Source organism: Leuciscus leuciscus (genome assembly GCF_965113295.1).
Source record: "Leuciscus leuciscus genome assembly, chromosome: 18".
NCBI classification, from domain to species: Eukaryota; Metazoa; Chordata; class Actinopteri; order Cypriniformes; family Leuciscidae; genus Leuciscus; species Leuciscus leuciscus.
This window is the reverse complement of record NC_138742.1, coordinates 989,932-1,014,806: the sequence shown is the minus strand read 5'-3', so window position 1 is coordinate 1,014,806 and position 24,875 is coordinate 989,932. Positions and strand designations below refer to the sequence as shown.

At 39.1% G+C, this 24,875-nt stretch overlaps 2 protein-coding genes and 1 long non-coding RNA gene across 4 annotated transcripts; 2 read left to right on the top strand and 1 right to left on the bottom strand.

Moving 5' to 3' along the window:
* Positions 1-388: 388 nt before the first annotated feature.
* On the top strand, positions 389-10,092 carry LOC309481162. Of its 2 annotated transcripts, XR_014199918.1 has the most exons (6): positions 389-1,000; positions 7,910-8,217; positions 8,344-8,446; positions 8,786-8,882; positions 9,150-9,239; positions 9,487-10,092. It is a non-coding gene; the product is annotated as an uncharacterized lncRNA (long non-coding RNA). The 2 variants fall into 2 exon arrangements; XR_014199919.1 differs by lacking the exons at positions 9,150-9,239; positions 9,487-10,092 and having other exon boundaries at positions 7,910-7,983; positions 8,063-8,217; positions 8,786-9,117.
* On the top strand, positions 1,758-4,254 carry LOC309481135 (uncharacterized protein). The gene is made up of 2 exons (XM_082145965.1): positions 1,758-2,071; positions 2,186-4,254. The coding sequence occupies exon 2, from the start codon at positions 3,045-3,047 to the stop codon at positions 3,963-3,965; it is 921 nt and encodes a 306-aa protein (XP_082002091.1). The 5' UTR covers positions 1,758-2,071; positions 2,186-3,044; the 3' UTR covers positions 3,966-4,254.
* On the bottom strand, positions 8,337-21,373 carry LOC309481089 (NLR family CARD domain-containing protein 3). The gene is given in 10 exon segments (XM_082145865.1): positions 8,337-8,443; positions 10,099-10,838; positions 10,844-11,814; positions 12,051-12,258; positions 14,352-14,412; positions 15,063-15,158; positions 15,996-16,068; positions 16,225-16,250; positions 17,187-17,230; positions 21,039-21,373. Coding segments are annotated over 9 exon segments (2,268 nt in total). The 5' UTR covers positions 17,204-17,230; positions 21,039-21,373; the 3' UTR covers positions 8,337-8,367.
* Positions 21,374-24,875: the final 3,502 nt, after the last annotated feature.

The following is a 24,875-nucleotide window of genomic DNA, read 5'->3' as shown; positions in this document are numbered from 1 at the left end:
ATTATTATTTATTATGAATTTCTTAAATAAACAAACTTCAACAACATAAGGGCAGATCCTTTGAGCACTGCTGATGACGCGATGAAGTGACGCTTGAGTGATCAAGTATTCCAATGTTTAAAAAAAAGTTACATTCGATTCCTCCGTCCTCGCGTCTTTTCCTTGCAGCCTTCCCTCGCATCCTACAGGGGGCGGAGCTGAGACGCGAGGAAAGGACGCGAGGAAAGGAAACGAGGATGCACAAATAAGAAATGAGAAGCACCCCAGGGGTGCCCAATCTTGCTCCTGCCGATCGACTGTCCTGCACAGTTCATCTCCAACCCTAATCAAACTCACCTGCCTTTAATTTTCAAGTGATCCTGAAGACCTTAATTGGTTACTTCAGGTGTGTTTGATTAGGGTTGGAGATGAACTGTGTAGGACAGTCGATCGGCAGGAGCAGGATTTGGCACCCCTGCACTACACTATTACACATCCAAAATGCAACAAAAAACCCACTAAACATTTAATTTTTAATGTTAATCAGCCTTTGAAAGATCGCTGATATGTTTACTTTTGTTTTCAATTTGGGGTTAAATCAACACAATTAAGCCACAGAAAAACAGCTCATTTTCATCCATAAAACACAAATTAAACACGAATTAACAACTAGGTTTGTCACACTACACTAATCCTAACCTTTTCATTATTTATGTTATTCACCCTTTCCACTGTAAAAAATCCAACTTGCAAATTGTTAACTCAGTTTAAAATTTTAAGTTGAGTGGGCACATTTTTGACTGCAATGTTGAGTTTACTTATAAAAACTATTTAACTGCAAGTGTACTACTATTTTGTCCAATGAACACAAACAATTAAGTTGAGAAAACTTAATATTTTGATTTCATAGTTCGAACGTTTAACTTCCCGTCATCGCGCATGCGCAGTCTGTCTCGCTGTAAGTTACTCGGGGTTTCCTCCTTCAACCACTATCGAAGGGACTGGATTTCATCTGATTGCGGTAAGTTTTCTTTAAGCTTTATGAATGAAAATAGGCTATAAATTGCACACATATGTTGATAAAATATAGTATTATGTTAAAAGATATATTTCGTGGTGACGATAAGTTTCTATTGTTAGAGATTATCCACGTAGCACATTGCTACTTAACGTGCTACCCAGACTAACGTTAGAGTGAGGAAACATCCTTGAATGAGAAAAAAAGGACAAGGACGTGCATGGTGTTTAAAAGATGTTAAAAATGTTAAGCTCTGTAAGTCGTGAATAAAGACTTAAATGCGGTGCTTGTGTTGATTGAGAGACAGAAAGCCGCTTCTCTCGGACTCGGACAGAATCCGAGTGCGAATTCAGCTTTTTTTATTGCTGATTGCGATTTAATAGTGACATATACAATTATGTTAATAACAAAACAAAAAAAGTATTCAAGTAAACACAGTCGGCAATGTCTTAAGTGAACATAACCAATTTGGTGAAACCTAGATGTTTCAGTATTAGATCCATGAGCTCTTGTGACCGCAGTCCGTTCAATTTCATTTCAAGTTTATTTCACGTATACAAATGTCAGTTACAATTTGTACATGCTTAGGTTGAGGCTCAGTCATTCTACAGTAGTGCAATATAATTAAATACAATACAATTTAGAGGAAAAAATTTAATAATATAGGCCTATATATGCAAAACTGATGTGTTATGTTAAAAATATGTATGTTAGCTTTGCATATTAAATAATAGAATGGGTAGTATGTCGACGATGATCGATTGCTCCTGTCTGCCTCGCTGCCTGCTGTGAGTGTGTTTGCTCTGTGCTGTAAGCTCCGTCTTAGCCTCGTATTTTCCTTGTTTTGAACCATCATCTACTACAATTTCTAGTTGTTTATACTACTACTAAATACAGCTTACCCAACATCGCTAGCTTCCGTTACTACTAGCACAACACGCTAGTAATTCGCTAGCCTGTAAACGCGCGCCACCCGTGTGCGCTCAGCTATTTTTATTTATTTATTTTCTCTCGCGCGCTCGCGCCTTTGAGTTCATAAAAGCTCAGGTGAGTAAGAAACACTCAACAAACACGGTGAGTAATGTCTTGTCCTGTTATTATCATGCGTCGCGTCTGAATGCGTTGTTGTTTTTGGAGCTCTATCGATTTGATTTATAATTCTTGATTTTTCTCGCTGCCTGCTGTGAGTGTGTCTGCTTCGGTGCTGTAAGCTCCGTCTTAGCCTCGTATTTCCTTGTTTTGAACCATCATTTACTACAATTTCTAGTTGTTTATATTACTACTAAATACAGCTTACCCAACCCTGACATTGCTAGCTTACGTTACTACTAGCACAACACGCTAGTAATTCGCTAGCCTGTAAACACGCCACCCGTGTGCGCTCAGCTATTTTTATTTATTTATTTTCTCTCGCGCGCTCGCGCCTTTGAGTTCAGAAAAGCTCAGGTGAGTAAGAAACACTCAACAAACACGGTGAGTAATGTCTTGTCCTGTTATTATCATGCGTTGCGTCTGAATGCGTTGTTGTTTTTGGAGCTCTATCGATTTGATTTATAATTCTTGATTTTTCTCTTTAAACTCGCTTACAACGAACATTTTCTACTTCCTCACTGAGAAGCACTAATGTTACTGCTCAAACCTCATTGTTACAACGCGGACTGTTGAGCAGACGCGTCTCAAGCCTATTAGTGATCCAACGCTGCATACTCTTAAAGGTTACGTCCGTGGATCACGGCTGAACGCGTCTTCTCCACACTCACTTATAAACAAAATTTTTTTTTTTTTTTTTGCCTATCGTGCGTCTACTCTACACCCCTACCACTAAAAAACCTAAAAAACCTCATAGTTACAACGCGGACTGTTGAGCAGACGCGTCTCAAGCCTATTAGTGATCCAACGCTGCATACTCTTAAAGGTTACGTCCATGGATCACGGCTGAACGCGTCTTCTCCACACTCACTTACAAACAAACTTATAATATAAATTAGTATTAATATTGATAGCATCACTGGTAGCTTCGTTGCTAACTCACTGTCCATCTGTTAAAATGGCGAATATATCAGATGTAAGTAGTCTACCGCTTGGTGCAGGTGAGGACACATTTGAGCTTCACGCACTGCAGTCTGAGCTGGAAGCTGTTGAGAAACAGATCCACAACCTTTTATTGAGACAGGCCGAGCTGAGAGACCGGTGTTTGGCTCTTGAAACATCACGCGCCGATGCACACAAATCAGTGTTTAACGTTACTAACCCGCTGACTCCGACCGCGTCTACTCCGTGCGTTCCTCAGCATCGGTCGAAATCAGCCATGGTCTCGTTCACTCCGGCTCCAACACGCCACCACGAAGCCTGGGTGGTTCCGCAGCGGAAGACGCGAGTCAGGTTTAGACCAAGACTTTCTCCGACCCTCCCGGTTTTCGAGTTATCCACACAAAACCGCTTCTCCCCTCTACGCGAAACAGAACGCGATGCTGTGATCATCGGCGATTCCATCGTTCGGCACGTACACGCTACGTTAGGTAAAAGTAAGGTGCACAGTCACTGCTTTCCTGGTGCTCGTGTTTCTGAAATCGCTGCTCGCGTTCCCGAGATCCTGAACGGTGACGAGCGCGTCGGAACTGTGGTCCTGCACGCGGGAGTGAACGACATCAGGCTGCGCCAGACGGAGATTCTGAAGAAAGACTTCAGGAATCTAATCGATACGGTACGCAGCACATCGCCTGAAACAACGATCATTGTGTCAGGACCGCTTCCCACGTACCGACTAGGGCATGAAAAGTTCAGCAGATTATTTGCACTAAATGAATGGTTAATGTCATGGTGCAATGAGCAGAAACTGCTCTTTGTAAATAATTGGAATCTGTTTTGGGAGCGTCCTAGGCTTTTCCGTGCTGATGGCTTACACCCAAGCAGATTCGGAGCGGATCTTCTGTCAGATAACATCTCCAAAATGTTAAATACCCTTTGACTAGTAACCAAAAGTCCAAATCATAGTCTCTGCTGCACCAATTTAACTGATATAAATACTAGTGTAGAACATTGCATAGAAACCGTGTCTATTCCTCGTTTAGTGAGATCAAATAATAAATCTAATGCAGGATCTAGGAAAAATCTAATTGTTATTAAAACAGAAAATGTTGCTATTAGTAAACAAAAACTATTTCTAAAGCTAGGTCTTCTAAACATTAGATCACTCACACCTAAGGCAGTTATTGTAAATGAAATAGTCACAGATAATAGCTTCGATATACTTTGCCTTACTGAAACCTGGCTTAAACCAAATGATTATTTCGGTCTCAATGAGTCTACTCCTCCTGGATACTGTTATAAGCATGAGCCCCGTCTGATTGGTCGTGGCGGAGGTGTTGCAACCATTTATAAAGATATTCTAAATGTTACCCAGAAAACGGGTTATAAGTTTATTTCATTTGAAGTACTTGTACTAAATGTTACGCTCTTAGATGTTAGAAAAACATCCCTATTATCTCTAGCCTTGGCTACCGTATATAGACCGCCAGGGCCTTACGCTGATTTCCTAAAAGAGTTTGCAGATTTTCTCTCAGACCTATTAGTCAATGTCGATAAAGCATTAATTGTTGGAGATTTTAACATACACGTAGATAATCCAAATGATGCGTTAGGAGCTGCGTTTACAGATTTATTAAATTCATTTGGGGTCAAGCAAAACGTCACCGGACCAACACATCGTCTTAATCATACACTCGATTTAATTATATCACATGGAACCGATCCAACCGATATAGATATCATTCCACAAAGTGATGAAGTCACTGATCACTACATGGTAACTTGCATATTACGTACTGCTGTAATATGTCATGCGGCGTCGCGTTATCAACCAGGCAGAACAATCCTCCCATCCACCATAGATAATTTCTCAAATTGCTTATCTAATCTGTCTCAGCTGCTGCCTGAACCCAAACAAACAGATGAACTAGAAGAACTAACTAGCACTATGAGCACCATTCTCTCTAGAACATTGGATGTGGTTGCACCTATTAAATTAAAAAAGGTCAGAGAGAAAAATAAAGCACCATGGTACAACAATACTACGCATGTTCTAAAGAGAGAAACCCGTATTTTAGAGCGTAAATGGAAACAAACTAATTTAGAGGTCTTTAGAATCGCGTGGAAAGACAGTATGTCACGTTATAAAAAGGCCCTAAAAGCGGCCAGGGCTGAGCACCTCCGCAAACTAATAGAAAACAACCAAAACAATCCAAGGTTTTTATTTAACACCGTGGCTAGACTAACAAATAAACAGACGTCACCCGAACAAAATATCCCGTTACAGTTCAGTAGTAATGATTTCATGAACTTCTTCACTGAGAAAATAGAAAGCATCAGAACCACAATTGTAAACGTTCAATCTTCAATCGCGCCTTATAATTCAGCTTCAATTATCACCCCGCAAGAACAATTACAGTGCTTTACAACTATAGAACAAAAAGAGTTAAATAAACGTATCACTTCATCTAAAACAACAACATGTTTATTAGATCCTATACCAACTAAACTACTGAAAGAAGTGTTACCTGTAGTGGAAGAGCCTCTCCTCAATATTATTAACTCATCTTTATCTTTAGGTCATGTTCCAAGAACATTTAAACTGGCAGTTATAAAACCTCTCATTAAGAAACCACAATTAGATCATAATAATCTAGCAAATTATAGACCCATTTCAAATCTTCCATTTATGTCTAAAATATTAGAAAAAGTGGTGTCCGCTCAACTGGGCTCTTTCTTGCAACAAAATGAGATCTATGAAAAGTTTCAGTCTGGATTCAGACCGCATCATAGCACTGAAACTGCGCTCGTTAAAATCACAAATGATTTACTTTTAGCTTCTGACCAAGGCTGTATCTCAATACTAGTTTTAAGTCAAGTCAAGTCAAGTTTATTTGTATAGCGCTTTTCACAATACAGATTGCATCAAAGCAGCTTCACAGTATTAAATTAAAATAATACAACAAAGTTTGTTTCAAGAGGAATTTATTGATTGATAAAATTAAATTAAATATCCCCAAAATATCCCCAACTGAGCAAGCCAAAGGCAACAGTGGCAAGGAACCGAAAAACTCCATCAAGTGACCTTTTACTTGATCTTAGTGCTGCGTTCGATACTAGAGATCATACATTACTCTTAGATCGACTACAAAATTATACTGGTGTTCAAGGACAAGCACTAAGCTGGTTCAAATCATACCTATCTGACCGCTACCATTTTGTCTATTTAAATGGAGAAAAATCGATCATAACTCCAGTAAACTATGGAGTGCCGCAGGGATCTGTGTTAGGCCCTCTGTTATTTTCAATATATATGATGCCACTTGGAAATATTATAAGGAAACATGGAATTAGTTTCCATTGTTATGCTGATGACACTCAAATATATATTTCATCACGGCCGGATGAAAACGCTAAATTTTCCAAATTGACAGAGTGTGTTAAAGATATGAAAGATTGGATGACCCGTAATTTTCTTTTATTAAATCCAGACAAGACAGAGGTAATACTTATCGGTTCAAAAAACCGCCCACAAAACCTCGCACAATACAACTTTAACATCATAGGATGTCCTGTTACTTTATCCTCTACAGTAAAAGACCTGGGTGTCATACTCGATTGCAACCTGTCTTTTGAAAATCATATTTCATACGTTACAAAAACAGCATTTTTCCACCTTAGAAACATTGCTAAGCTACGTAATATGCTATCAGTTTCTGATGCAGAAAAGTTAGTTCATGCATTCATGACCTCGAGACTGGATTACTGTAATGCTTTATTAGCTGGTTGTCCTGCATCCTCAATAAACAAGCTACAGTTAGTCCAAAATGCCGCCGCTAGAGTTCTTACGAGATCAAGAAAATATGATCATATAACACCGATTTTATCATCACTGCATTGGTTACCTATAAAGCTCCGTATTAATTACAAGGTATTGCTACTGACTTATAAAGCCCTAAACGGCTTAGCTCCAGTCTATTTAACGGATCTTTTATCACCCTATAATCCATCGCGCTCTTTAAGATCACTAAATTCAAGGCTTTTGGTCATACCTAGGATATCCAGAACCACCAAAGGAGGGAGAGCATTTTCACATTTGGCTCCAAAACTCTGGAATAGTCTTCCTGATACTGTTCGTTGCTCAGACTCGCTCTCCCAGTTTAAAACTAGATTAAAGTCGCATCTCTTCAGCCAGGCATTCATATAATCCTACAGTTCAAACTACAATCCGGCCTCTAGCTCATAAATGCCAGAGGAGAACTGGCCCCCGACTGAGCCTGGGTTCTCCCAAGGTTTTTTTTTCTCCATTAGGTCACCTGATGGAGTTTTAGGACACCATTAGGTCACTTGATGGAGTTTTTCGGTTCCTTGCCACTGTTGCCTTTGGCTTGCTCAGTTGGGGATATTTTGGGGATATTTAATTTAATTTTATCAATCAATAAATTCCTCTTGAAACAAACTTTGTTGTATTATTTTAATTTAATACTGTGAAGCTGCTTTGATACAATCTGTATTGTGAAAAGCGCTATACAAATAAACTTGACTTGACTTGACTTGACTAGTATGTGTGCGATATGTTTTAAAGTGAATAGGATAAAAATATTGTGTATCCTTAAACAAAAATTAGGCTAAATCATTAATGTTATCAATTAACAAAAGACAAAATTGCTCACTGCTCTTATAATAACTTTTGTGTCTTTAATATCTGTAATATTTAATAAATACAGTGAAAACTATGCATTGATTCTTTTTCACATTTGATTATTCAATTTCTGTATTATTTTTACTACATGTTAAATTAACCTACTGTAACTGATTTTTTGTTGCTGTTGTTTTGTTTAATAAAATTATGTATCTTTGTTCTATTGTATTTGTCCTTTTTAGACTAAAGAACATCAGTACAGTGACAAGATCCTTGGATGTGCTAAAACAGTGGCCTTTATTTTTTAAAAGATCAGGTGAGTTGAACTGAATTTACTTGTGTTGGTCTACACTTAATTCTTACTGTTTCAACAAGGTTTTTGTTTTGTTTTTCAGGGTCTCTGCTCTCTGCTGAGTATTACAGGATCACACAAACTGATCCGAAGAGCACATTTTTCTTAGTTAAATGAATACACATCTAGTTGTACAGAGCAAGTGGTGGAGCGTATGGAGATGAGATGAAGATCCTCTTAGACCAACTTGATCATCAAGTAATTATTTTGCATGTGATCATGTCTCTCTGGTTAAAGGCTGAATGGTGCCATCTCTTTTTCAAGGTAATTCCCATGCTTCTCTTTGTATATAACTTGTTCCGTGTTTGTTTTTCTGTCTTTCAGACACAGAAACTCCAATGTGCTTCCTCAAAGAAAGTCTACAACTCTTAAAGGTCTGCCTTTGTTTATGAGGGAAAAGTCTGGAAACATCCTGAAGACTTGCCTGGTAAGAAGTGAAAGACAGAATGTGTGCCTTAATACATGTACGATTTTGGGTGACCTAAAATAAAAAGCATTAAATCAGAATGGCCGTGGATTCTGCTGTGGACGAGTGCCACAGGCAATCACATCAATGCTGATATGGCATTGTTTGGAGTTGGGAAATGTTTCCGTTTATCAGTTTTAGCTCTATGGCTGAATTTGAACATGCTTAAAAAACATGACCACCTTTACTTTTCAAGTGAAGTTACATGAGCAGACCTTTAGGAACACTCTGTGGTCTAACATAATTCAATAAATAAATAAAAATGACCCTAATTTTATGCTGATTTATTTTCTACTGCAGGACACAGAGCCAGAAGACATTCACAAGGGGAGAAGATGAGGATCTTAACTATCGTTGAAGATGATGTTGCCTCTATCCACTCAAACCCAAATATAAGGTGCCTCTCTGTAGTACTATAATTGTCCAAGTAGCTGCAATCCATATGGATAATTGTAAGGTTGAGCATTTATTTATTCCAGTTTGTACTCTAATTTTGTGCATAGTGCATATTTTTTTTATAAATCTTGAAGAGTGGAATAGAACTTCATCACCTTAAAATATGTGTACCTAATGCAAATAGAAAATGTGTTGTTTTGCAGAATATTTGTCAATAAATAAGTTCTGTAATGATAGCAATGTCTTTTGTATTGTGTTGTATTTACAGTATGGTTTATTCCCTGCATTTGGATTCTTAATGTGAAGGCTGTACAGGTATCTGGTGAGATATTTGAAAAAGTTGAATCAACTTAAAAAAGTAAAAAATGTAATCAACTTAAAGTAAAGCAACCAGCTGCAAAGCTTTTTTGAGTTTACTGAACTTCAGGACCTCTGTAGTTGTGCTTACTCGTTTCTTTGAGTTGGACTGGTAGTTGGATGAACTTCGACCAATGAAGTTGAGTAAACTCAAAAATGCTTTGCAGCTGGTTGCTTTATTTTTTTAAGTTTACTCAACTTTTTATTTTTTACAGTAAGATCGCTGATATGTTTACTTTTTATTTTAGTTTTCAATTTGGGGTTAAATCAACAAAAGCCGCAATGGGCACTGATCCTCAACACACTCGTCTGCATACCGGTGTGATGACTCCGACTTCCAACCAGATTTCTTCTCCAGTCTGTCACCTGATGGCGTTTTGTTTCCTTGCCACTGTTGCCTTGGCTTTTGGCTTGCTTAGTTGTGGACATTTAATAATTAACAATATTATTGATCTGCTTTACTTAAGGTGGACGATGACGCAATTTTCTTCTAGAAACAAACTTTGTTGTATTATTTTTATGTTATCAATGTGAAGCTTCTTTGATACAATCTGTATTGTAAAAAGCGCTATATAAATAAAGGTGACTTGACTTGAAAGGTCTGAAATGAGCAATTCAATGCATGAATATAAAATAGTTAGTTTTTATTTTTAGATTTTAGTTACAGTTTTATTAATTTGGTTGTTTTTGTCATTTTTGTTAGTTTTTATTATTATTTATTTCAGTTTTAGTTATTTTATATATCAAGTTCAGCTAAACAAAAAAAAAAATGTTTTTTTACCCACCAAAAGTATCAGCCACGTTTTATGTACTTTTTTTTATTTCTTTATACAAGCAACTTAATACTATGATATACTCACTCCACTTTTCTGGAAGCTTTGACCACCGGCAGCAGCCTCAGAAGACACTCCTCTGATAGATCATATTCCCTCAGTTCAAACTCATCCAGGTCCTCCGTGGAGTTCAGCAGCACGAACACAAGCGCCGACCACTGGGCCGGAGAGAGCTTGACTCCGGAGAGGCGCTGGGCACCTGTGCTGCGGCTCAGGTACGTCTGGACCTCCTGCACCAGGGAATGATCATTCAGCTCGCTCAGACAGTGAAACAGATTGATGGACTTCTCCGGGGAAGGATTCTCTCGGATTTTACTCTTGATGTACTCGACTGTGTCCCGCGTGCAACTGGAGCTTTCTCTCGGTGTGAATAATCCCCGCAGGAGAGTCTGATTGGACTCCAGCAAAAGCCCCAAAAGGAAGCGGAGGAAGAGATCTAAGTGTCCATTCTCGCTCAGCAAGGCCCTGTCCACTTCGCTCTTCATAAAATCCATCATTGAGCACTCATTCTTGTCCTGAGCAAAGGAAAGGAACTTGTACAAGGCAGCAAGAAACTCTTGAACGCTCAGATGCACAAAGCTAAACACCTTCTCCAACTGCAGCCCAAACTCCTCTCTGAATATCTGCGTACAAACTCCAGAGCACACGGACGCTTCTCTGACATCAATGCCACACTGTCTCAGATCCTCCTCGTAGAAGATCAGGTTCCCCTTTTCCAGTTGTTCAAAAGCCAGTTTCCCAAGTGACAGGATGCTCTTTCGGACCTCCTGAAGATCCCATCATACTTCTGGGTCTTCAGTTTGGTCTGGACAATCAGCAGGTGTGTGAACATTTGAGTGAGAGTCTTGGGAATCTCTGCACCATCTGCTTCACATATCTTCTCCAGAACAGTGGCGGAAATCCAACAGAACACTGGGATGCGGCACATGACGTGCAGGCTCCTCAACGATTGGATGTGTGAGACAATCCTACTGGCAAGACGCTGATCTTTTATCCTTTTCCGAAAATACTCAGCCTTCTGAGGGTCTCTGAACCCTCTGACCTCTGTGACCTGGTCGACACACTCTGGAGAGATCTGATTGGCTGCAGCTGGTCTCGTGGTGATCCAGAGGCAAGCAGACGGGAGCAGGTTTCCTCTGATGAGGTTGGTCAGCAGCACGTCCACTGAAGCCGATTCATTCACATCCCACAAAATCTTATTGTTCTGGAAGTCAAGAGGAAGACGCCACTCATCCAGACCATCAAAGATGAAGATTGTTTTGAAGTCGTTATATTCTATCGGTTTCATTTCTGTGAAAAAACAGCAGAGAAGCTCCATCAGACTCATCCGCTTCTCCTTCATCAAGTTGAGGTCTCGGAAAGGAAGTGGAAATATGAAGTGAACATCCCGATTGGCTTTTCCTTCAGCCCAGTCCAGGACGAACTTCTGCACAGAAGCGGTTTTTCCAATTCCAGCGACTCCTTTGGTCAGAACCGTCCTGATGGCTTTGTCTTGTCCAGGTAAGGGTTTGAAGATATCATTACATCTGATCGATGTCTCTATATCTCTGGATGACGAGGTCTCGATCTGTCTCACCTCATGCTCGTTGTTGACGTCTCCAGTCCCCCCCTCTGTGATGTAAAGCTCTGTGTAGATCTCGTTCAGAAGTGCCACGTGCCCTCCATTGGAGACTCCTTCGCTGATTCTCTGAAATTTCTGTTTCAGTCTGGACTTCAGTTGCTGCTGACTCACTGAGATCAGCTCTGCAATATGCAATAGAAACAATTCTGAAATGAGTAGACCATTAAATAAACAGAAAAACAATGCATTATTAATCTGTGAACAAATTGACTCAAAAGTTTAACCATATAATCCTACTGTATCATACTGTATTTTGATATGCAAAGGCCTTTAAATGATCAAAACGTTGCTGAAAAACCTGTTGCACACAATCTACCATATGCTTCCACACAAAGAGAGTTTCAAATGGGTCTCGTACTGGTCTGTAGCGTGTTAGCGAGGTCTGTCTGGTTCATCTTCCGCAGGACTTGAAGCGAGATCCTGAGAACTCCCTCACTCACTCGACTCTGACCCTCATCATCATCCTCCTCCTCACTCACAGAGCATGCTGGGAAATCTGGCCTCAACAGTTTCTTGAACCTGCTCAGCTCTTTCTTCATCAAATAGATGTTTGTGTCCTCAAGCTCCTAAAATCAGAAATCACTGCGATTATTCAAACACCTCGGAATAACACATTGTAAATATATCTAGACAACACTCTTAGAAAAAGATTCAATGAGGTTATTTATGAACTCTAGGGTTCTTGACTCAATTTTAAATGCCAACAATTTTCTATATAAGGAGAAATGTCTTAAAGGGGTGGTATAATGCCCTTTTCACAAGATGTAAAATACGTCTCTGATGTCCCCAGACTGTATGTGAAGTTTTAGCACAAAATACTCCACAGATATTTTTATATAGCATGTTAAAGTTGTTTGAGGGTGAGCAAAAACACCTCGTTTTGTGTCTGTCCCTTTAAATGCAAATGAGCTGCTGCTCCCGGGAAAAGAGGGCGGAGCTCGTACAGCTCGTTCTTAGCAGCTTCAATTACCTCACACAGATACTTTTAGCCTTTTATGTTCAAACCGGAGTCGGAATGATGGAGAGTCTCAAGAAGAAGTGACAACATGTAGAAGCAACAGGACATTTCTGAATGGTCATTTCTGCCTTGCCTTGCCTTGAATGGTTAGTTGATGAATTTGTGTAGTTGATGTGACGTGTTCCGGGGGGCGGGGTTTATGTAAATTTTAGGGTTAGTGATGTCACTAATCTGGGAGGAATGTGGTGTAGTCTCTACCAGCCGTTTGTTGTAGTCCTTAAAAAGCGATTTCTGTAAAAGAAAATATCTCCCTTTGCTGTGAACTTTGAGTGTCGTAAGTTTGCAGATGTTGTTTATGCTCAAACAGCAACATTACACACTAACTAAAGTTAGAAAAGTCAAATCATAATCAACCACCCCTTTAAATTATAATTATTAAATAATTTATAAATAATAAGTACATTTTTATATATATATATTTTACAGTACAACTGTAATACTAATATTTATGGCTGTCTTAATTTCTTTATTTTAAAATGATAAATTATTGTAAAAATTAATTATTATTAGCCTTAAAGGGTTAGTTCACCCAAAAATGAAAATTCTGTCAGTAATTACTCACCCTCATGTTGTTCCAACCGCGTAAGACCTTCGTTCATCTTCAGAACACAAATTAAGATATTTTTGATGAAGTCTGAGTGCTGGGTCACTCTCCATAGGCTGCTAGGTGGCCCAAACTTGCTGGCCCAGAAAAGTTATTAAAGAGATCGTTAATATAGTCCAAGTGACTCCAGTGGCTCAATCTTAAGTATATCAAGCGACGAGAATACTTTTTGTGCGCAAAAACAAACAAAAATAACGACTTTATTCCACTATTCATTTCCTTCTCTCTGGGCCACAAGTTGGTTCGCGTAGTGTTTTTGCGCTGCGCGTCACACACATGACCAGCGTCGGCCAATAGTGAGCCTACGTAGTACGTGGTGACGTGTAACACAGACGCTCTGCGCAAAAACACTTACGAGGCCCAGAGAGAAGGAAATGAATAGTGGAATAAAGTCGTTATTTTTGTTTGTTTTTGCGCACAAAAAGTATTCTCGTTGATATACTTAAGATTGAGCCACTGTAGTCACTTGGACTATATTAACGATCTCTTTAATAACTTTTCTGGGCCAGCAAGTTTGGGCCACCTAGCAGTCTATGGAGAGTGACCCAGCACTCAGACTTCATCAAAAATATCTTAATTTGTGTTCCGAAGATGAACGAAGGTCTTACGCGGTTGGAACAACATGAGGGTGAGTAATTACTGACAGAATTTTCATTTTTGGGTGAACTAACCCTTTAAAGTGTTTCTTCTGATGATTAGAGTTTCTAATTTTAAGTATGTGAAGATGGTTTTGTTTTCAATTGCATGTTAAAGTGACTCAAACTCAAAAGATGAAGCATTTACTGTGAACAGAGATGCTGAAAACACTGGATCGCGTGTAAATAAACACAGTGTCGTGCTTCGCTTTGAAACTCACAGCGTAAACATTCATTTAATTCAATCACAGCCTTTGAAATTTGATAAATAGCACTAAGCCACATCACAATTTTAATTTGATTGATCAAGAAGTCCTAATGTAAGAAGTGGGACTAATATAATATTCAGTCAAGAGGCCTATAATTCCTATAGTATTTGACCAAACACACAATAAAACTCACCCTGAAGATGGCATCCAGCGACATCTCGCCATTTGAGGATTTTGATCCCTCCTGTTTGTTACTGTAGTTGAACATGTAAATATTTACTTAAGCATGTAAATACATTGATTGTATCCATTCCTCAGTATCAAGTACATGAATTACACTCCAAGCCCTTGATATAATTGCTGAAAACACGAATCGACAATGTTGACTCATTATCCAATAAGTATAATTTAAAGAGGACCTATTACGCCATTGATAAAGTCTTGATGTTGTTTTCAGGTTTTCCTGCTTGAATGTTGATTATTTTCCATATTCTCCATTGTTGTTGCTCCTCTCTTCCCAGTCTGTCAGTAACGCTCTGTTTACTTCCTGTCTCTATGAAGCCCCTCCTCCTGAAAAGCACACTGTGCTCTGATTGGTTTAACACACTACTAACTAACTCAACCAGGCCCCGCCCCTTTATTCTGCGTATTAATTATTTAAATGAGGAATATTGTGACGTGTTCGTTCCCGGAAGAAACTCAAGACTACAATGGAGGCGTTTCAGGAGTTCAGAAACACTGACACTGATATAGAGAAGAACTGGAGCTTCTTCATGATCAAACAGCAACATTACACACTAAACACAGATGAAGACGGCTAGAAGCATAATTGGTGCTCTTTAAATGGTGTAAATCTGATAATTATCTGATAACAAATGTGCTTCATCCAGGAGATGTTCCTCACCTCAGTTTAGCAGAAGAGCCTTCCGAACTGAGTTTAGGTGGAGGATCCATCGACGCGTCGGACACACAGCTCACAAGTGAAGGCGAGACGGATCTCCTTTTAAAAAGCATCCAACAAACAGATGATAAACACATTTCTAATTGAAAAACTGAACAGATGCCATGAGTTAAATTAAATAAAAAAGTCACTTTGCTTCACATGTCGTTCTGCTGTAGTAAACGTAAGAATAACTTTGATGTTGGTAATATTTCAACTGGACTGAAGCAGGTTTACTTGATTATCTAGACATAGTTACATAGTTATTTGAGTATCAAATATGATCATCAGGCTTTTGAGGAAGCTTTAATTGTTCATCTCTCGATCATCATTGTATTGCATACAGAGCTTAGATCATAAAACTAAGCATTTAAATATCATCTTACTAAGACATATTATTGGCAGATATTAATATTTATATGTTTTTTTTTTTTTTGCAAGTATCTGCGATATCTGTGATAAATATCTCATTGATTTACACTATAAACATCAGCATTCCGTATACTGTAAATATCAGCAACTGCACCATATATTTGCTCAGTTTGGGCCTCTGAATAAAACTGAGTCTTCATATTCTCAGTATATCAGACTATATGAGCCATAAAAGCCTGAGGGATCAAATATAATATTCAAAAATGCAAACTTCTTTTGCATATTTTGTGTAAAGGTTTAATAAATTGTTCCATTTCACTAAATGATCTGAGTTTTATTTAATATTTCAGGCTTTACAGGGTTAATCAATACTGATATGAAACACAAGTACAGATGTTGTGTAACTAAAATAATGTTTACTCAGATCTGCAGAGTAGTGTTAATGTAATACTAGTACTTGTACTCGTTTTGTAATGTACTTGACTAGTCTTCAATAGTCTGTAAACCCCACGAGACGTTCCTCACCTCCGTTTAGCAGAGCTGAGTTTAGGTGGAGGATCCATCGACGCGCTGGACACACAGCTGGACACACAGCTGGACACACAGCTGGACACACAGCTGGACACACAGCTGGACACACAGCTGGACACACAGCTGGGCACACAGCTGGGCACACAGCTGGACACACAGCTGGACACACAGCTGGACACACAGCTGGACACACAGCTGGACACACAGCTGGACACACAGCTGGGCTCAGGAGAAGCCGAGACAGATCTTCTACAGAAAAACAACAGCACTTTAAAATGTAAAAAAAAAAAAACTGTAAAAATATTATGTAAATTCACGGGTAGTAAAAGGTCTAAATCCTGAAGAACATAAAAATTTTGATTGAAATTTTTTTTTTATAATTATTTTATGTATTCAAATAGCTGTTTATTTTCCTGTAGCTCAAACAGTAGAGCATTGGTGCTTGCAACGTCAAGGTCATGTGGGTTCGATTCCCAGGGAAAGCAAGAACTGATAAGAATGTAAATGTGTAGCTTGAAATGCAATGTAAGTCACTTTGGATAAAAGCGTCTGATAAATGCATAAATGTACATAAATATACATAAATGTAGCCTATTTACTTGGAAATGAGCAGCTTTCGACTATTGTCTCTTTGACCATGAGGAACCTTGGAGTCAAAAAGCTTGAGATTCACTGATCGAAACCAAAGTTGTGGAACATCAGCCACAATAATGTAATGTAATAAGGTATTTAAATATTTAGACAGATATGATATTTGTACATTTTATTTAATTTCTAAAAAATTGTTTCTTGGAAAATAAGTGGCTGATGTTGTAATCCAGAGCGTCAAAAATAAAGGTCACACTTTGCAATAAAACCTCATTGTTAACAGTTATTGTATTAACTAACATGAACTAACACTAATATTTTATTCTATTAATAAAATCCTTTATATTATTAAATCACCTTTGTCAACGTTAGTGTAATTTGTTCATGTTAGTTCACAGTGCATTAACTAATGTTAACAAATACAACTTTTGATTGTAATAATGTATTAGTAAATGCTAAGATTAAAATCACTTTAACATGTTGATTTAATAATAAATGTTGTCAAGAATTGAAATACTAATCAATCTAATTGCAATCTATCAGTGTGCAGACATTCATATGAAGTACATGATGTAATGTATGATTGCTTGTTGTCACCTCTTCCTGGAGTCCATGGTTTCCTCTGCGTTCCTGTCAACAAACTAACAGACATTTGCTCTTAGAAATGATTCTGTCTCAGCATCGGGAGAACACACTCGGCCTGACACACACTTACTCTAATGGAGCCTGACAATAAACATTATACCAGATACCAGATTTATCAGCCATATGTTGGGGAAATCAGGGTGCGAATTACCCAGTGCCCTTTGGAGGTGTGTATGTATATATATGCAATAAATACTCATCCCTGAATAAGTACGGGTTTATAGTGTATGTAATTCAACAGCTCAGTTAAAGTTAATGTCTTGACCAAGGGCCTAAAATAATCACAAGCCAAGAGCCAAATGCGAGTAAAGATCGGTGTTGGTGAGTATATGGAAAGTGTCAAAAGCCAATTGGCTGGTAACATTTTTATGAATTCTAACAATGCCTTGCCAATTTAAATATTCAAGTGCAAGAAGACGTGGAAGGGAACAGAATCCGTACACTGAACTGGTCTCTTTCACGTCTTCTTGCACTTGAACAGACGTATGCTAACAAAATTGTCAAAATGCCTGTCTTGGCAAGTATCCTTGTAAACATAGTCAGTTAAGTCACTGAAGTGAACATAAAGAGTTGAGAAGGAAAACACATGTGTATCAGGATCCGTGCAGCTCTTAAAGGGACAGCAGTCTAATAAACCTGTGTTTTTAATGTTAATCAAACAACAAAAGACGAAGAAAAATCACTGCTCGTGACTGAATAACTTTTGTAACTTTAATAAGGATTAATCTATGTTTCATGGCTGGAAAAAAATACTTATGGTCTGTACATTTTCTCAAACTTTCACATAAATCGGAGGGGCATCTATATTTCGGGGGGGGGGGGCATTTATGTAGTGAAAATGTATGTAGTCCTAACGCTGAGCTTTGACTGATAGTCTTGTCATTTTCTGTGTCAGTGTGGAAAGTAAACATAGGGTCAACTGATATTTATATGTTTTATGAATCATTTTCTTAGACAAGCTAAGTAAGTTTATTACATTCATTCACAATGTAACAGCTTTCCATTAAGCCACTGTTGTACTGGTAATAGGAGTGAGCAAGTAATTAACGCGTATAAACTCCATGAACACAGATGTAAGATGCAACCAATGTCTTTTATTTATTGTGCTCTAATTAATTAACGTTGCTTCCAATTAGCTTCTTGTAGCGTCTCATTCTTTGTTGTTCAAAGTCCATACCTTGCATAATACAGCACACGAACATTGTCCATATTCCATATGTCCTTGAACATCACTCTTTAACAGGGAAGCATGGTTAAGCACCATTAAACTCAATCCAACACAATCTTATAAGCACGGTCAGCATGATATTCCACGTAGTACATGGCTTAACACGGTCAAAAAACTGTGTGCTTCCCCACTACCAATACACCTGTTGTCTAATTACCCATGTGCTCCTAATATGCCAATGTCAGAGCACCCCCAATGGACAAATATATAATTGCATTAAAATGGCTCCTACACACAATATGTAGGCATTCATTATTCATCATTATGCCTAATATGATTTTATTTTATTTTTTTAAATGGCTTTGTTAAGGTTTCTGGTCCTCTAACACTGACAGTTACTAAAATTATTACATACATGAATGTTGAGTAAATTATATAGGCCTATTTTCAATTCAAAATGGTGAAATTAGTCAAAAGTTTATTAGTTTGCCTGATTCTTTTTGTTGGTGGTTTAACATTTCTATCTTAAAACAGATGACAATTATTAAATGTCATTACTGTCGGTCACAGAAGCCCTACGGATCGCAAAAGCTGCTTCCAAATCTTCAGTCCTCATTCTCCTGGATCTGTCTGCTGCCTTCGACACAGTGAATCATCAGATCCTTCTGTCCACCCTCTCATCACTGGGCATCACAGGAACTTCACTCCACTGGTTTGAGTCCTATCTCACAGGTAGGTCCTTCAAGGTTGCACGGAGAGGCGAGGTATCCAGAGCACATCAGCTGACCACAGGGGTTCCCCAGGGTTCAGTTCTTGGTCCCCTCCTCTTCTCCATCTACACCACATCACTGGTGGATCACTACCACTGCTATGCTGATGACACGCAGCTCTTCCTCTCCTTTCAACCAGATGATCCCACAGTAGCTGCACGGGTCTCAAGCTGTCTGGCGGACATCTCCACATGGATGAAGGAACACCACCTGCAGCTCAACCTGGCAAAGACTGAGCTTCTCGTCCTCCCTGCCAATCCGTCTCTACAGCACGACTTCACCATCCAGCTAGAGTCATCATTAATCACCCCATCAAGATCGGTCAGAAATCTTGGAGTAACGTTTGATGACCAGCTGACCTTCACAGATCACATTTCAAAGACAGCTCGATCATGCAGGTTTGCACTGCACAACATCAGGAAGATCAGGCCTTTCCTAACTGAGCATGCAACACAACTTATCGTCCAGGCCCTGGTCATCTCTAGGCTTGACTACTGCAATGCCCTTCTGGCTGGACTCCCAGCATGTGCGACCAAACCCCTACAGATGATCCAGAATGCTGCAGCTCGTCTTGTCTTCAACGAGCCCAAGAGGGCCCACGTCACTCCTCTGTTCATCTCTCTACACTGGCTACCTCTAGCTGCTCGCATCAAGTTCAAGGCACTGACGCTTGCTTACAGAACTATCACAGGCTCAGCTCCCTCCTACTTTCACTCACTCCTACGAGTCTACATCCCTACCAGACACCTACGATCGGTCAACAAGCGACGTCTCGTGGTTCCATCACAGAAAGCCACAAAATCACTTTCCAGAACATTCTCATTTACAGTTCCATGCTGGTGGAACGCTCTCCCCACCCTCATCCGGAATGCAGAATCCCTGACAACATTCAAAAAACAGCTGAAAACCAATCTCTTCCGCGAGCACTTAACCTTATAGAAAAAAAAAAAAAAAAAAAAAAAAGAAAAAAAAAACCTTTCCCTTTGAAACATCACTTATCAGGCTTATGCTACTCTGAATAATACCTGAACTTCGTATTTTGAGCACTTCCTGCGTTGTTGTTGCTTTTGCCTCTTTATGATGACTCGCTGAACTTAGTCCTACTTTGTAAGTCGCTTTGGATAAGGGCGTCTGCTAAATGACTAAATGTAAATGTAAATGTAAATGTTTAGTTTAGCTACTTCCGTCGTATCTCGCACTTTATGACCATTATCAAATTAATATCGTAGAGTTAATACTACATAAGGCAATTATTTCACAAACTTTATTATAGGCTACACCTCGAAAATATGGACCAGACCTCGGTGACCTCATAACAGTACAGCATGGTTGTGGTTCCTAGTGAACAGACTGACTTACTACAGGAGAATAATGCCAAATCTCACCTGTAGTAAAAAAGATGAATTACAGTATTTGTTTATAAAAATAATTGTGTAGCCTACTGTAAATACACGAAGGGGGGTAATAGGCACAGTTTCACCTGTAGTCAGTCAGTCTTACCAATTGGAATCTTCTACAAGCTTTGGAATTTGAACATGTTTGTTTTTAAATGTTAAAAGTAGTTTTAAATAAAACTGATTATAAGTTTACCGCAGTTGGAGGAACTGACACAGCATGACTCAGGCATTCTCAGGTATAAATATACAGATATAACGCGCGTAGGTGATTTTGAATGAATATTTCATGTCGATATATAATGTTAAAACTAATCCTGCTATTGATATCAGTGTAAGACTGTCGGCAAGGGAAAACGAAATCCGGCGAATATCGAACATAAAACTAACTCAACCATAATTAATACATTTGAGTTGTTTTTAAATCGAGATCAAATGACCTTAAATATGGAGTGATGCTCGAGATACTTACTTGGTTTTAGTGTAATTTGTTTACATTCCCTCCATTTTCCTCACAGACTCACATTCTGCGGTGGATCCTGATGCAGTTTCACTTTCATTCTGGAACTGGCGAATCCGTGACGCAAAAGGACGCAAAAGTTCTGATCGATCATATCGATCGCAATCACTTCTGAAACTAAAATGACAAACGGTGGACATAACGTGCACGCGCACGCGGCAGCCATTGTGAGTCCACACGACCGAAAGTGCGTATGAAGTGTGTGATATTTGGGACAGGGAGAAAAGACATGTAACAACATGTGAGCAAAGCAAAGAAAAGAAAAGAAAAGAAAGAAACAGAAGCTTCTAGTGGTGAAATAACCTTTTAGAGAAATAAAAACAAACATGTTACTCTTTCCTCTTTTTTCAAACTTTATAAAGCACAATTTAATACAGCAGCAGTTTCCCAAAGTGTTGTACTAAGATAGATAGAAATAAATAAAGAAGAAATAACACAAATTCAATGTAATAATAATTAATAATAATAATAATAATTCATTACATTTATATAGCGCTTTTCTCGGCACTCAAAGCGCTTTACATAGAAGGGGGGAATCTCCTCAACCACCACCAATGTGCAGCATCCACTTGGATGATTCGACGGCAGCCATATTGCGCCAGAACGCCCACCACACACCAGCTTACTGGTGGAGAGGAGACAGTGATGAAGCCTCGGTTTAACGTCTCATCCGAAGGACGGGGAATGTAAGCACAGAATTCAGTGAAGAACAACAGAACTCAGTGAAGAACAACAGAACTCAGTGGAGAACAACAGAACTCAGTGGAGAACAACAGAACTCAGTGAAGAACAACAGAACTCAGTGAAGAACAACAGAACTCAGTGAAGAACAACAGAACTCAGTGAAGAACAACAGAACTCAGTGGAGAACAACTGAACTCAGTGAAGAACAACTGAACTCAGTGAAGAACAACAGAACTCAGTGGAGAACAACAGAACTCAGTGGAGAACAACAGAACTCAGTGAAGAACAACAGAACTCAGTGAAGAACAACAGAACTCAGTGAAGAACAACAGAACTCAGTGAAGAACAACAGAACTCAGTGGAGAACAACAGAACTCAGTGAAGAACAACAGAACTCAGTGAAGAACAACAGAACTCAGTGAAGAACAACAGAACTCAGTGAAGAACAACAGAACTCAGTGAAGAACAACAGAATTCAGTGAAGAACAACAGAACTCAGTGAAGAACAACAGAACTCAGTGAAGAACTACAGAACTCAGTGAAGAACTACAGAACTCAGTGAAGAACAACAGAACTCAGTGAAGAACAACAGAACTCAGTGAAGAACAACAGAACTCAGTGAAGAACAACAGAACTCAGTGAAGAACAACAGAACTCAGTGAAGAACAACAGAACTCAGTGAAGAACAACAGAATTCAGTGAAGAACAACAGAACTCAGTGAAGAACAACAGAACTCAGTGAAGAACAACAGAACTCAGTGAAGAACAACAGAACTCAGTGAAGAACAACAGAACTCAGTGAAGAACAACAGAACTCAGTGAAGAACAACAGAACTCAGTGAAGAACAACAGAATTCAGTGAAGAACAACAGAACTCAGTGAAGAACAACAGAACTCAGTGAAGAACAACAGAATTCAGTGAAGAACAACAGAACTCAGTGAAGAACAACAGAATTCAGTGAAGAACAACAGAACTCAGTGAAGAACAACAGAACTCAGTGAAGAACAACAGAACTCAGTGAAGAACAACAGAACTCAGTGAAGAACTACAGAACTCAGTGAAGAACAACAGAATTCAGTGAAGAACAACAGAACTCAGTGAAGAACAACAGAACTCAGTGGAGAACAACAGAACTCAGTGAAGAACAACAGAACTCAGTGAAGAACAACAGAATTCAGTGAAGAACTACAGAACTCAGTGAAGAACAACAGAACTCAGTGAAGAACAACAGAACTCAGTGAAGAACAACAGAACTCAGTGAAGAACAACAGAACTCAGTGAAGAACAACAGAACTCAGTGAAGAACAACAGAACTCAGTGAAGAACAACAGAATTCAGTGAAGAACAACAGAACTCAGTGAAGAACAACAGAACTCAGTGAAGAACAACAGAATTCAGTGAAGAACAACAGAACTCAGTGAAGAACAACAGAATTCAGTGAAGAACAACAGAACTCAGTGAAGAACAACAGAACTCAGTGGAGAACAACAGAACTCAGTGAAGAACAACAGAACTCAGTGAAGAACAACAGAACTCAGTGAAGAACTACAGAACTCAGTGAAGAACAACAGAATTCAGTGAAGAACAACAGAACTCAGTGAAGAACAACAGAACTCAGTGGAGAACAACAGAACTCAGTGAAGAACAACAGAACTCAGTGAAGAACAACAGAACTCAGTGAAGAACAACAGAACTCAGTGAAGAACAACAGAACTCAGTGGAGAACAACTGAACTCAGTGAAGAACAACTGAACTCAGTGAAGAACAACAGAACTCAGTGGAGAACAACAGAACTCAGTGAAGAACAACAGAACTCAGTGAAGAACAACAGAACTCAGTGAAGAACAACAGAACTCAGTGAAGAACAACAGAACTCAGTGAAGAACAACAGAACTCAGTGAAGAACAACAGAACTCAGTGGAGAACAACTGAACTCAGTGAAGAACAACTGAACTCAGTGAAGAACAACAGAACTCAGTGGAGAACAACAGAACTCAGTGGAGAACAACAGAACTCAGTGAAGAACAACAGAACTCAGTGAAGAACAACTGAACTCAGTGAAGAACAACAGAACTCAGTGAAGAACAACAGAACTCAGTGAAGAACAACAGAACTCAGTGAAGAACAACAGAACTCAGTGAAGAACAACAGAACTCAGTGGAGAACAACAGAACTCAGTGAAGAACAACAGAACTCAGTGGAGAACAACAGAACTCAGTGGAGAACAACAGAACTCAGTGAAGAACAACAGAACTCAGTGGAGAACAACAGAACTCAGTGAAGAACAACAGAACTCAGTGAAGAACAACTGAACTCAGTGAAGAACAACAGAACTCAGTGGAGAACAACAGAACTCAGTGGAGAACAACAGAACTCAGTGAAGAACAACAGAACTCAGTGAAGAACAACTGAACTCAGTGAAGAACAACAGAACTCAGTGAAGAACAACAGAACTCAGTGAAGAACAACAGAACTCAGTGAAGAACAACAGAACTCAGTGAAGAACAACAGAACTCAGTGAAGAACAACAGAACTCAGTGGAGAACAACAGAACTCAGTGAAGAACAACAGAACTCAGTGGAGAACAACAGAACTCAGTGGAGAACAACAGAACTCAGTGAAGAACAACAGAACTCAGTGGAGAACAACAGAACTCAGTGAAGAACAACAGAACTCAGTGGAGAACAACAGAACTCAGTGAAGAACAACAGAACTCAGTGAAGAACAACATAACTCAGTGAAGAACAACAGAACTCAGTGGAGAACAACAGAACTCAGTGAAGAACAACAGAACTCAGTGAAGAACAACAGAACTCAGTGGAGAACAACAGAACTCAGTGAAGAACAACAGAACTCAGTGAAGAACAACAGAACTCTGGAGAACAACAGAACTCAGTGAAGAACAACAGGTGCTCGTTCTTCGTACGTCGCTAACTCAGTTAGCTGGATTTGATTGTTGACGATTTGGCATGATCTTGGATTGTTTGGTTCTTCGACGCTCATCCTGGACTTGCTGTCATAGCAACAGGTGCGCAAACTTGAACCTGCTCGGGAGCAGGCTTATTTCATGTAAACAGGATTAGATCCCGGCTTCATAAGCGGAG

Excerpts from the sequence above, each read along its gene's own strand:
- LOC309481135 (XM_082145965.1), top strand. The coding sequence starts at position 3,045 with ATGGCGAATATATCAGATGTAAGTAGTCTACCGCTTGGTGCAGGTGAG.